The sequence below is a fragment of the Fomitopsis serialis genome (genome assembly GCF_022376445.1).
Source record: "Fomitopsis serialis strain Sig1Antser10 chromosome Unknown B0H18scaffold_13, whole genome shotgun sequence".
NCBI lineage: Eukaryota > Fungi > Basidiomycota > Agaricomycetes > Polyporales > Fomitopsidaceae > Fomitopsis > Fomitopsis serialis.
The window spans coordinates 398,262-410,577 of NW_025954973.1; the positions used below are offsets into that span (position 1 = coordinate 398,262).

Below are 12,316 nucleotides of genomic sequence, written 5' to 3' on the forward strand. Positions count from 1 at the left end.
TGAGTCAGGGTGACAATGTGATCGACGCAGCGTTGCCAAGCCTCGCACTCAAAAGCGAAGAAGGGTTCCTTGTTTGACTTTGTGACTGGCGGTAGCTGGAAGAAGTCGCCAGTGATGACGAGCTATTATGGGATGAAGCTTCAGGAAGGCAGATACCAGCGTATGCTTTGACGAACCTGAATACCCCCGAATGGTTTGTCTGTCTTCCTCCGCAGCCTGTCAGCAAGGGAAGTGAGCAGCTCGAATAGCTCTCCATCCACCATAGAGACTACAGACAATGGGTGAGACGAAAACAGAACCGGCACGGGCGCGCACTCACTTTCATCGACGACGAGCACCTTGGTCGTCTTCCAGCGCTGAAAAGCTGGTTTGCAGGTCTTGATACAGCTAATTTGCCTCTCGATGTTAGTCATGCCAGGCGTAACAGCGCCCCACGAGTGGATTGTCATCCCTGTATGCGTAGGCCGGTCAGTGCCAATGCACGCCGCCACTCACACAACTTTCACGGATGGGCACGTACCTCCGATGTTCGAAGCAGCCATACCCGTGCTCGCAGTGACGGAGACGACCTCCGGCTTCTTCGCGTGCTTTCTGCGCAGAGCGGATATGATGGCCCTCAGGAGCAAACTCTTCCCAGTGCCTGACGTGTCCGACGTGAGGGTCAATGTGTAGAGTTACAATAAAGTGCTTACCAGCTGCACCAGTGAAGAAGACGTTCTTTCCCTCGTCTACGACCATCCGGAGAACCTTCCTCTGTTCGTCATTCAGCGCCACAGAGTCTCGGGCACCAGCATCTGGGTCGCCCTTCGAGCTGCTCGACACGGGAACCTATCAAGCATTACTCATGCATTAATGAATCCATCCGAGGTAAAATGGGGAGGGGGGGACTAACCTGCGGGGAGAAGAAACTGTCGAGCGTCGTGCGTGGCCGTTTAACATCCTTCGTCGACGCATCATTGGGTATGTCCCCTGTTGACTTCCGTTTTCTTGCAGTGGTCGTTGATGCAGACGAGGCCGTGGATTTTCGAGCCATCCCGTCGCTATCCTCACTCGTGGCGGTCGGATGGCAAAGTTGTGGCAAAGACAACTTGGATAGGCGGACGGCGCGTCGTGCGACCCGGCCGACGCGTCAGTCACGTGGTGATATGTGTGGCCCCTGTCACTTCCAGAAATGGAAAGTACTCAACGTATGCCAGTGCTTGCATCGCTCAGGCTGCAGACTCCCGGGCCGATCTGCAGCTGCAGCCAGGCGGTCTCAATTCAACTGCATGGGATAAATTGCCAATACGAGGCGATACCATCTATTGAATATCACAGTACTTACATGTCCGACTCTCTTCTAAATCAGCCCGAAATATGAGGGAAGCTTCGACCAGTCTCCGAATGATGTTGTGTATCCTCGTAATCATCAACTTTGTAGAGCGGTCACTACAGACGCCAGACCTGGTAAAATGGGTGGAGGTAGATGTTAGGCTCGTTACAAGCAAGCCCCACGTCACAACAGGCTGTAGCGCCGATGCGAACATCTGTCCGTTTTCCGAGCACACTCTGCCAAGTCCGCCCTGAGTCGTCTCATACTACCCGGCCAGTACCGATCGACATGACCACCCAGAAAGCTGAAGCCATCGTTAGTTCGAGCCCACGGGCGAACCGCGCGATGTCAGCTCGCGGGAGTGTCTCGAGTGCATGATCACACTCGTCAACCCTGACTTCGGCGCACGTTAGCGCATGGAACAGAGGGGTCAGGACATCTACGTCGCTGTACCCATCTTCCATGAGCAGTGTGATGAGACGGGCAGGGTGGATGAACGGCGGGACAGCGGTAGGGTTTCCCATAATATTTACCACTGGATCATCCCCGCCAGGAAGCCCGCGAATTCTGGGCACTCGACTGAGACCGTTCCTCCAGCATGACCCTTGCATCATATGCATCCAGATCGGAAGGCCACCTCTCTTTGATCAGAGTGCAAGCCTCAGCGAGGGTGTGCTCGATGCAAAATCGTGTGGCCATGCGAAAAGTGCTGGGTAGCAATGGGAGTTCGTCAGCCGCTAATCTCAGGCGATCCACGCGACTGCACGATAGTAGCACCATTCACGTCAGTTCAAAACTGCCCACAATTGGAGGTAGCACTCACCGGTCGTTGTAAACAATCTTTAACAACGTTTGTACATCCTCCCTTGCATCGTCTAGCGCGATGCAGGGATATCCGTGCAAGACGGCTGGTTTGCGGTTCTCCTGCACCCTTAGCTCGAGCATCTCGCGGAGGACGAGGGAGTGTTTGGCCAACATTGAGCGATGCGCACAAAACAACATGTGTTCGCAGCTGAGAGTGACGCTGCCGTCGTCATAGATCTAGAGCGAGGGGTGCTGACCACTAGGTTATCATCGTTATTCCCGGACTAGTTATTATCTTCCGAATTGTCCGGTCGTGGACGTTTGCAACTTAGCTGGGCTGTGCCCATGGGGGTTAAGAGAGGGAAGAATGCGGGGAAGGATGTACTCCCGGTTGTTGGCCATTGGGCATGTCGGATGCTCGATGAATTAGCTCCGTTCCAAAGAGACGGTGGGCTATGAGGGAGAGACGCGATGTATCCGGTAGCTTCTGCTTGATACGTCGCACACGTAGTTTGTGCGGCCTGAGGGAGTATCGCGGGCAAAGGAGGGCAAAGGAGTCTTCAAGTAAGCGGCCTGAGAGACACAAGGGAGAGCAACTCGCGTATGTAGGAGTGACGGTCGCAAAGCATTCGACGCGTCGGTCACAGTCATGTGATCAGTGACACGACGCCCGTCGGTTGTCACGGCGGCGAAACTCATAATGTATACACTATCAAGTGTCGACGACTGAAGCTCTGAATATTGACCTCTCTCCTCATTACCATCGCATCAAGCCTCAAGCTCAGGCCCAGGGTACGGTGCCTCATTTTTTTGGTGGTCGTCAATATTGGCAAGCAGCGTCACGGCCGGTCGTGCCACTGGTAGCGAGGCTCAGGCTGTCCGCCGGCGGCGTCGATATACTGTATCGCATACACCTGAGGCGCTTCGCTGGACGTCACTCACGGGAGCTCACGCGCTGACGGATTGCGTGCGGTATGGTTCTTTCATGGGCATACTCCTCTGCAGCAGAAACCGCGGCCTTCTGATTTGTGATAGATACCTTGAGACCTTCCTCAACTTACTCTTCTTCTGAGGTCACCGCGCGCACGTTCGCACACAACCGCCATAGCCCGTTTGACGACTGTCAAACGTTGACGTTCGGAACCCGGATCTTATACACGCTGGTGATCCCCGCTGGCGACTGAGACATCCGAAGGTCCTCGCTGATCACAAGGCGCATACAGTCATTCTGTCACGGCACAACGTACGTATGGCAGTACTTCTGATGATCCAGCCGCATGACTCGGCACTTACACATGATTGTCTACCTCAGGCTGCGCATCGTGAGCGTTCCCTGGTTCCTAAAGACCGCGGCGAAGCTAGGGCTCGCAACCCGGATGCATTGAGACGAGGTCTCGTTCGGGCATCCCTGTAACTCGGTTGAACCTCTCTAAGCTGTCACAATATGCATTCAACAGTACTCTCCTTGCTCATTGTCACTCTTTCACTCTTTGTCACACTGTCGTTGGGTGACATCCTCCTGCGCGACGGTGCGGGCTCAACCACGCTCTCCGACAACTCGCCCGAGGCATGGCCAGCACGTACGTACCACAGTTTATGCGTCCCGCGAAAGTAAAATCTTATCCGCACTGCCAGCCAACGCGACTGGTGGGAACGCATGGAAAGACGCGTTCTCGCGCGCCCAAGCCTTCGTCGCCCAAATGACGCTCGAGGAGAAGGTCAATCTCATCACAGGCCACGATGGTCGTTGTGTCGGTAACACGGGCGCGGTCGAACGACTTGGCGTCCCTGCACTCTGTCTCGAGGACGGGCCCGCCGGGGTGCGCCCCGTTCTGGGCGTGTCCCAATTCCCCGCGGGGCAGGCTGTTGCCGCGACCTGGGACAGGGATCTGATATATCAACGCGGCCATGCCATGGGACAGGAATTCTTCGATCAGTGAGCATGTTCCATCGGGGTAGCCATCCGAATGTTGAGTGCTCATATTGTTTCGAAGGGGTGTTAATATTGCGCTGTCTCCCGTCACGGGTGGACCTCTCGGACGCAGTCCGCGTGGTGGCCGGTGAGTCGTATCCTTCTCACAAATTGAACTCCGTTGGCCCATATGCCGCCTACGTAGTAACTTTGAGGGGTTCTTCGATGACGCATATGCCACTGGAGAAGCTGCCTACGCCACCGTCAAAGGCATGCAAGACGCTGGTGTACTTACCACAGCGAAGCACTACGTCGGCTATGAGCAAGAGACTTTCCGGTTAGTAGATGAGCTTCATCGCCTCCCTGAGCCGTCTTGAAATTTGTTGCTCAGAAATCCTTACTCGGTGTTGGATGTGATTGATCCTATTAACATCCAAGCTCCCATCTCATCGAACATCGACAATAAGGCCCTACATGAGGTACAAGTTGCGAATTGCTTTCTCCGCATGCCTGAACTCATATCCCGCATAGCTGTACTTGTGGGGGTTCGCTGAAGCAGTCCGCGCCGGTACTGGCTACGTTATGTGGTAGGTGCTGGATTGGCTTCTGCCTGCGCCACATTGTTTGAGGACGGTTTGAACTTCGCATAGCTCGTACAACGAAGTCAACGAGACACATGCATGTGCCAATGCCTACACCCAGAACAACATCCTGAAGGGCGAGGTACGTGGGACTACACGCCATAACCCGTACTAGGTTGACCTCGCCCGCATATAGCTTAACTTCCAGGGCGGTATAATGTCAGATTGGGTATGTCTATCGCGCGATCAATCCTCTTAGTGTCCGCGCCGACAGTGGTCTTTATTCAGGGAGGGGTCTGGAGTGATACAGAGTTCATTAACGGTGGACTCGATATCGCCATGCCTGGCGTCGCATTCCTCGGAATCTTTGGTCTGTGGTGGGGGGATGGTCTTATTCCGTACGTCGAATCCGGCGTTGTTTCCGAGTCTCGAGTGGACGATGCAGTACGTCCAAACACTCCCTTTCAAGCTCTCTGGCACCATCCATGATTAACTGACAACCTACTTAGGCCATTCGCCTCCTAACTCCTTGGATCTTTTCTGGGCAGGCAGACAATCCACCTCCAGCTGTCACCTTCAATGTCGATCCTGTCTACATCACGGACGACGTGTACTGGCGCGACGTCAGGAAAGTTGAAACAATGGCGCTCATCAGGCAGATCGGCGAGGACTCCGCGACACTACTCAAGAACGTGGACGGCGCGTTCCCCTGCGCGCGCCGAAGGTGCTAGCGATTATCGGGACGGACGCAGGTGCGAATGAGCTGGGGCGCTGGACGGCGGGGGCGACAACGAGTACCCCACCTGGAATATCAACGGCACGCTCACCCTGGGTGGAGGCTCGGGTTGGGCGATCCCACCGACCATCGTTACGCCTTACGAGGCGATCAACTATCGTGCCCGCCGGATGAACTCGCAGGTCTACGCGGTGTTCAACGATACGGCGTACGACGTGATCGCGTATACCGTGGCGGAATCCATGGCGGATGTTGCGATTGTGTTCGTGAGTGCGTACACGATGGAGGGCGTGGACCGTGCTACTCTCTATCTGTAGGTCTTCGCAGACGATACCATGTCTTCCAGCTGACTGATTGCGACAGTGACCACGATGAGGAATTACTGATCGAAACCGTCGCGGCAGTTTGCAACAACACCATCGTGGTCATACAGTACGAGTTTCCGGTATTCTTGACTGGCGTACTGAGATGCTGACTGAGCCCAGCGCCGGCGGCCCCGTTCTCGTGGAGGCATGGATCGACAATCCCCACGTGACCGCTGTCGTCGCCGCCCACTTCCCTGGTCAAGAATCCGGCGACGCCATCGCTAATGTACTGTTCGGCGACGTCTCTCCAAGTGGAAAGTTGCCCTACACGATCGGCCGCTCTCTCGACGACTATCCCCCGAACACAATCTCGGATGATCCGGTCCTCAATCCACAAGCCAACTTCACCGAGTCGACGCTGATCGACTACCGCTGGTTCAGTGCGCACAACATCACGCCGCGCTTCGAATTCGGCTACGGCCTGTCGTACTCCACGTTTGCTTACAACAATATCTCCGTTCGGAGCGTGTACGAGGCGGACAACAGCACGATCCAGAAGACGAATGAGCCGTTCGAGGACAGCGACGGGAGCAACAGTCTGTACGATATCATTGCGGAGGTGACGGCGCAGGTGACGAACACAGGGAACGTCACTGCGTCCGAAGCCGCTCAGCTGGTGCGTTCTCGTTGTGTCTCGCACCATGGTAGCTACTAATCCTCCGAGCGTTCTCCTTGCAGTATGCTACATTCCCAGACAGCCCTGGGATCTGGCTGCGGGGCTTCGACAAGCTGAAGGCCCTCTCGCCTGGTGAGACACGCACAGCGACATTTGCGCTGCGGCGCAAGGACCTTTCGCTGTGGAGCACAGAGCGCCAGCTCTGGTATATCACCGAGGGGGAAATTCAACTGCAAGTTGGCGCAAGCTCGGCGAAGCTGTATATGGTGTGTTCGTCTCGCATCTCGTTACGCCAATCCTCGCTGAATGCTTCTGTCTATGAAGACGAGCTCATGGTCAAGTTAAGATAACACCGCTCGTCTGTTACCACTTCGAAAATTCATGTGTTTGTTAGGTCGGACTATGCACTAATAGTGCAGAAGTAGTGCAGTATGGGAGGACTGATGATGTTTCATTTGGACACTCAGCAGCTAGTCACTCAACCGTGACGCGCCAGTTGCGCTTGACATCATACACTAGGAGAGGCCCCCACTTGTCTATGTCTAGGCTACTGTGTCTATTCTCACTGTTGTACAGACAGTTAACGCACGAGCCTAGGGGTCGATTGTCTCGCACCTCATCGGATACCGGTGGCAGGCGCACGGTCATGCATGACCATAGCAGATGCATAGCTTACTAGGCGCGGAAGAGGGGTGGATGTAGATGGGTTGTGGCTACGCGGAAGGAGGACCGGCGCGTCGCGCGACGCGTCAGTCACGTGGTGACACCACTTCCGAAAAAGGAAAGTACTCAACTTATGCATCTCGCTTGTGTCTCGCCTCTCAGGCCGCTTTGAAGACTCCGTTGCCCTCATTTCTCGTGCTACACCCCGAGGAACGACGTGTGCAGCGTACTAAGCCAAAGCTACCTGCATCCTTGCGACTCTCACTCATAACTCCCTCGGGCGCCAGCAGAGCCGGAGCATCCAACGCGCCAATTCGCTCAGAACTGGGAGGAGGAGGAGGAGCTGGAGGAAGAGGGGATTCCAATTGAACACTGCGGCCTTCCCCATCTTCTTGCTTCTATATGTCTTCACAGAACGCAGCACAGTCGAGCCGCAAACGTCCACGACCGGACGATTTGGACGGCAACACCGATGAGAGCGCGGTAGTCGAGCACCCTTCGCTCTACTACGATGACGGCAATGTCATCCTCAGCTGCGAGAATATGTTATTCCGCGCGCATCGCTCGGTTCTGTCCAAGAATTCGCCGGTACTGCGCGAGATGCTCGAGACGAACGGGGAGGAAGACCGCAAGCCAGACGTCTTGCGTGGGTGTCTCCACATCGCGCTGGACCATACAAAGGAGGACGTAGAAACGTTGCTGAAGATCGTGTACAATGACCTGTGAGTAGTGCTAGTTCACTGCTCGTGGGTGTTGTGGATCTGATGTGCCTGGTGTGAACTGCCGTGCAGTCGCGTGGATCGCCTCGAATTGGTCGCCGACGAGCTCTCATTGGTGACAAGCATATTTCGCATGTCCACGAAGTATCGCATCGAGCGCACCCTCACGGAGATCTATACTCTGATCAGAGGGAAGTGGCCTGCCGATCTGGATGCGCATGACGCAAAAATTTTACTGGAGCAAAGGAACGGTCTCAGTCGAGTGCCCAGACTTTTCGGACTTATTGGTGGTGGGGGTGGTCCAGCAACAAATGTCCAGGGAGATCCTACCGCTGGTGCGAAAGCCTCGCCGCTCATCCACCCTGCTCGCATCATCATATTGCTCAGGGAAGACGGGTGCAACGACGTGGAGGTTCTGACACCTCTGTTCTATGCATTGACGTGCGCCGAATTCAAGGTCGACGAGTATGACCGTGTATTCGAGGAACTTCCGCGAGCTGACATCGCGCGGTTCGTCCGCGGGCTCGAGCAGATACGCGATTTCCACAGCAGGGCGGTGCTATCCGTCCCAGCGGTGGACGGTTTCGGCCTTTCGGGCGATCATGTCGGTCAGTGCTTGCCGGGCATGAGACTACTCTGGGCAGACTTAGGCAGAGCGTGGTGGGAAGACGGACGAATGTTGGTGTCGTCGCGACAGCCTGTTGAGATGTGGGGACGAATATTGAGATGCATCCCCACCCTGTGTACTAGTACCAGATATACCATCTGCGGCGAATGTTCTCCGAAGTTGACAACGAGGATGCACGCCATACAAAAGGGATTGTGGTCGAAGCTTCCCTCATACTTTGGGCTAATTTAGCAGGGACTCTGGACACTTACTCATCTTACTATACTAATGGGCCTTATCACCTTGTCATACTATAGTGATGCTACCTACTGCTGCACAACATACCTAATCTACGTTGAGTGCATATCACGTTCCGCTGCCGATGATGGTCGAGGGCCGTGTGCGAAGGGATGTAAGTAACTAACGATATCGATTCAGGCTGACTGTGAGTTGACATCTGCTGCACAGATGACCAACAGGTCCCACTCGAGCGTGCCAACGTTCTCCCGAGGCGACTACAGCGACTACATTACGATGCACCATTGCCGTTCGGACCTTTCTTTGGGTGAGGCATGTCGCACGAGGGCGAGTATGGCGGCCAGTACGTCCTCAATGGCTTGCTTGCGGTGTGTCTTTCATTTTCTCATTTGTCTTTGCTTTTTCGCGTTCACCGCGACGCCGACACAGGATCAGGGCGTAATCATGAATGTCACCGGGTACTACCAGAACATCAGAGCCCCACGCTCGACTACCGGCCAATCCAGGCTGAGTGTATACGGTGGAGGATGAGACGCTCCGATTCTATCCTACGTCGTCAAGCTGATAACAAGATACACGGATTCTAGAGCCAATATCGCTCTTGAGGCACCTTCGTGATATGTCGCCAAGTACTAAGTACCGTATACACGATGATCGAACAACTCCCAACTTGACCGTGACTCGGGGCTGACGCCCACAAATCCACACACAACACTGGCACACCGTTCTGAATGCGACGGCCCGAGTAGACTCAAGCTGGTCATGCCAAGTTTGTATGCCCGAATGTGGATTCGTGGCTCGTAAGTTTTGGGTTGGGTTGAGTCTGAGACAAGCTGATGAATATCGATGCGCAGGTGCTTGGTGACTACTTACGCGAACATAGAACGTATGTGTTGTCTGCCATTGCATCGAGCTAGTGAGCATGGAGAAAGAATTGATGAATTCTCCCCGGCGCTCTAACGTCATTCTCGAATCGCACGACGCCTAGAGCAAAGATTTGGCAAACCGCATAGTATTTGACACAGGTTTGTGAGAGCCTTCACTAGAAGATCACCCAACGCCTCTCGGTCACATGTAGCGTGTATACATACACATAGTACATCCGTATATGAATGTCCGTATCGATAATAGATGCTCCTTCCTGCTCACCGCACAACATCGGGCACCCAGCTCAGACTCAAGCCTTGACAGCGTTGACCAGGCGCGCCGCCAGCGCGGCGAGCGGGCCTTTGCGCCGCGGTGCGGGGGGCTCATCCTTCTCGACGGTCTCCTTGAACCACTGTCATGTTCGGGTGGACCACGTTAGCGAGCTGCAAGGACAAACAGTGGGAGGAGAAGGGGTGGGCCAACCTTGCAGATGAAGCGCGCGGAATCCTTCGGGTAGCGCTTCTGGCTGTCGTAGTCGACGTAGGTTACCCCGAAACGGGTGGTGTAGCCGTCCGCCCTGTGTCATGTACGAAGTCAGCCCAACTGAATACCTATCGGAGGAAGCGTCAACCATTCGAAGTTGTCAAGCAGACCTGCGACGAGTGAGGTACGTCGTCAGCGACGCGCATCAACGAGACGATGCGGTGACCTACTCCACGCGAAGTAGGACCGGATGTCAACGCCGTCCTCGTTCACGGCAGCGAGCAGCGAAGATGTCGTGCCCTGGAAGTAGTGCACGCGGTCTTTGTCAGACAACGCCTCCTCAATGGGCTTGCTCGTCTCGTCTTTGACGGCGAACCCGTTCTCGGTCACGCTAGTCAGGGTAGTTAGCCAGGGTACGTTTTGAGACAAAGCAACGGGACATTCTCACTAGATGGGCTTGCCATAGCGCTGTGAGACGCAGAATCGTCAGTGATCAACGGCCATTTGCATTAGGGAAACATAGATACCTACCTTCCAGAGATAGTTAAGTAGATCGCGGAACCCGGGCCCATCTATGAGCGATTGAATTAGGATCTACTGGAAGCAGGCGATCCGGAATCTTACAGTCTTGGAGCCAGGCGCAATGTGCTGCGTAAATCACGTCACATCGCTGCTTTCCGCGTTGAAGCAATGCTGCTCACCTTGGGTACCGAGCTGCGTCCCGTCAGGCCGAGTAAATGTGTATTGGACCTTTCCCTGGAACTCGTCTTCTCCACCAGCCTCTGGGCGACAGGAGGGTGTAAAGCAGGGTTCACGCAGCGTGATGATGTAAAAGAAAGGACTGACTGCAAAGATTGGTGGTGTATGTATTCATGCCATAGAACTCGGAGGAGCCTTTCACAACGGTGAGCTCTTCGGGCGTGAATGTCGGGAGCCGATCGCCCAACATGACGCCGAGATACTCCGGGTAATGCCCGAGATAGATCGGGTCCTGAGAGCAATAACACAGTCAGGGTCTCGTCCATTGTACATTCTAGGGAGTGAAAGTGGGTAAGAGGACAATATGATACGCACAGCAAACCATCCTGTGAAAAGTGGTCAATACGATCCGTTAGGAGAGATGGTACATAGACGAACCGATTGCAACGTCCAGTGCATGTTGAGCTGCTTCTATATCTGCAGAGCAAGCACATATCAGCACGGTAGCACCATCACCTCTTCAGCACGGTGAAGATGCGCGTACTCTCTGGGGTATCATCATATGGCATCATCCAATCGCCATTGAGTGTGACGCCAATCTGGCCACCTTGCGCCTGCTTGAACTGCTCACGGTACAGCTTCGAGGCATAAGCGTGCGCCAAGATCACGCTGTGTCCGACTCTGTCGTGGCGACCAGCGGGTACATTGAGCAAATAGGCTCAGGTGTGCGCAGTATCGGGAGACGTACATCCACGGTTCAGTCGCCGAGTCGCCTTCGGGGCTGCGTACACGGTCACTCGAGCGACCCGGTGCGAATACACCACGGCCATAGCCGAGGATGGAGATGCACCAGGGCTCGTTGAATGTGAGCCTAAAGCCGGAGCTTAGCGTGAGCGATGTCTTCGCTTGAGAAGTATCTACATGAGAACGCACCAGTACTTCACGCGGTCGCCGAAGCGTTCGAAACAGATCTGTCGAGCATCAGAAGCTGCGCGGAGAAGTGAGTTGCAACGGCCTTACTTTCGCGTAGTTGACAAAGTCGGGTACGATCTCATCCTTGTTGAGCCACCCGTTGTACCTGTCTTGCAGAGCTTGCGGTAGATCCCAGTGGTAGATTGTCTGCGGAATCAAAATTATAAGGGGGTGTCACCTGCCAGCACGCTGCATACATACCACAAATGGTGTGATCCCCTTCGCCAGCAAAGTGTCAATAATTTTGGAGTAGAACTGTATGCCGCTCTCGTTCACAGGGTCATTACGGCCGCCGAGCGGTATAATGCGTGACCACGCGATAGAGAAGCGGTACGCCTTCACCCCGTAAGACACAAGCAGGTCTATGTCCTCCTCCCAGCGGCGGTACGAGTCTGTCGCGACGTCCCCGTTCCCGCCGTCAAGTGTCTTGCCCGGCTGACGCGAAAAGTCGTCCCAAATCGACTTGCCTCGCCCATCCGCATCTAAGGAGCCTTCGATCTGGAAGCTCGCTTGTAATATGTATAAGCCATTTGAACAGACGGGCGCCGTGCGAGGAGACCGGCTCACCTGTTGCGAAACCCCACAAGAAATCCTTGGGGAGTTTGGTTTTGGAGATTGTTGCGCTGCTCATGTCTGAGAAAGGTCCGACAGTGTCCAGAGACCAAGGTGCTGCCCATGTTTATCGCCCTGCTCTCTTATGTATGCTGCTGCGACACCTGCTC

General features: G+C 54.8%; 5 protein-coding genes across 5 annotated transcripts; 2 read left to right on the forward strand and 3 right to left on the reverse strand.

Moving 5' to 3' along the window:
- Window positions 1-71: 71 nt before the first annotated feature.
- B0H18DRAFT_87140 (PIF1-like helicase-domain-containing protein) lies at window positions 72-1,077 on the reverse strand. The gene is made up of 5 exons (XM_048040162.1): window positions 893-1,077; window positions 693-828; window positions 521-640; window positions 320-451; window positions 72-268 (listed from the first exon to the last, which is right to left on the reverse strand). The coding sequence occupies exons 1-5, from the start codon at window positions 1,031-1,033 to the stop codon at window positions 141-143; spliced, it is 657 nt and encodes a 218-aa protein (XP_047896772.1). The 5' UTR covers window positions 1,034-1,077; the 3' UTR covers window positions 72-140.
- A 775-nt stretch (window positions 1,078-1,852) lies between these two features.
- On the reverse strand, window positions 1,853-2,350 carry B0H18DRAFT_872032 (uncharacterized protein; the record flags this gene model as incomplete). The annotated part of the gene is made up of 2 exons (XM_048040198.1): window positions 1,853-2,072; window positions 2,136-2,350. Coding segments are annotated over 2 exons (435 nt in total), but the record flags the coding sequence as incomplete, so codon positions are not given.
- Window positions 2,351-3,438: 1,088 nt separating this feature from the next.
- Window positions 3,439-7,117, forward strand: B0H18DRAFT_989870 (glycoside hydrolase). Its single transcript, XM_048044975.1, has 16 exons — window positions 3,439-3,696; window positions 3,752-4,052; window positions 4,111-4,176; window positions 4,234-4,365; window positions 4,420-4,507; window positions 4,560-4,615; window positions 4,679-4,751; window positions 4,806-4,838; window positions 4,898-5,053; window positions 5,119-5,301; window positions 5,334-5,361; window positions 5,448-5,658; window positions 5,709-5,777; window positions 5,831-6,326; window positions 6,389-6,592; window positions 6,651-7,117. The coding sequence occupies exons 1-16, from the start codon at window positions 3,561-3,563 to the stop codon at window positions 6,669-6,671; spliced, it is 2,253 nt and encodes a 750-aa protein (XP_047896774.1). The 5' UTR covers window positions 3,439-3,560; the 3' UTR covers window positions 6,672-7,117.
- Window positions 7,118-7,141: 24 nt separating this feature from the next.
- B0H18DRAFT_989874 (uncharacterized protein) lies at window positions 7,142-8,689 on the forward strand. The gene is made up of 3 exons (XM_048044976.1): window positions 7,142-7,711; window positions 7,781-8,173; window positions 8,241-8,689. The coding sequence occupies exons 1-3, from the start codon at window positions 7,392-7,394 to the stop codon at window positions 8,335-8,337; spliced, it is 810 nt and encodes a 269-aa protein (XP_047896775.1). The 5' UTR covers window positions 7,142-7,391; the 3' UTR covers window positions 8,338-8,689.
- An 886-nt stretch (window positions 8,690-9,575) lies between these two features.
- On the reverse strand, window positions 9,576-12,225 carry B0H18DRAFT_1140539 (glycoside hydrolase family 1 protein; the record flags this gene model as incomplete). The annotated part of the gene is made up of 16 exons (XM_048035637.1): window positions 9,576-10,017; window positions 10,072-10,093; window positions 10,154-10,314; window positions 10,372-10,391; window positions 10,455-10,495; window positions 10,548-10,571; window positions 10,625-10,705; window positions 10,770-10,914; window positions 10,998-11,008; window positions 11,061-11,099; window positions 11,167-11,303; window positions 11,371-11,493; window positions 11,556-11,593; window positions 11,643-11,741; window positions 11,796-12,103; window positions 12,162-12,225. 16 exons carry the CDS (start codon window positions 12,223-12,225, stop codon window positions 9,876-9,878), a joined length of 1,455 nt encoding a protein of 484 aa, XP_047896776.1. The 3' UTR covers window positions 9,576-9,875.
- Between the last annotated feature and the right edge of the window lie 91 nt (window positions 12,226-12,316).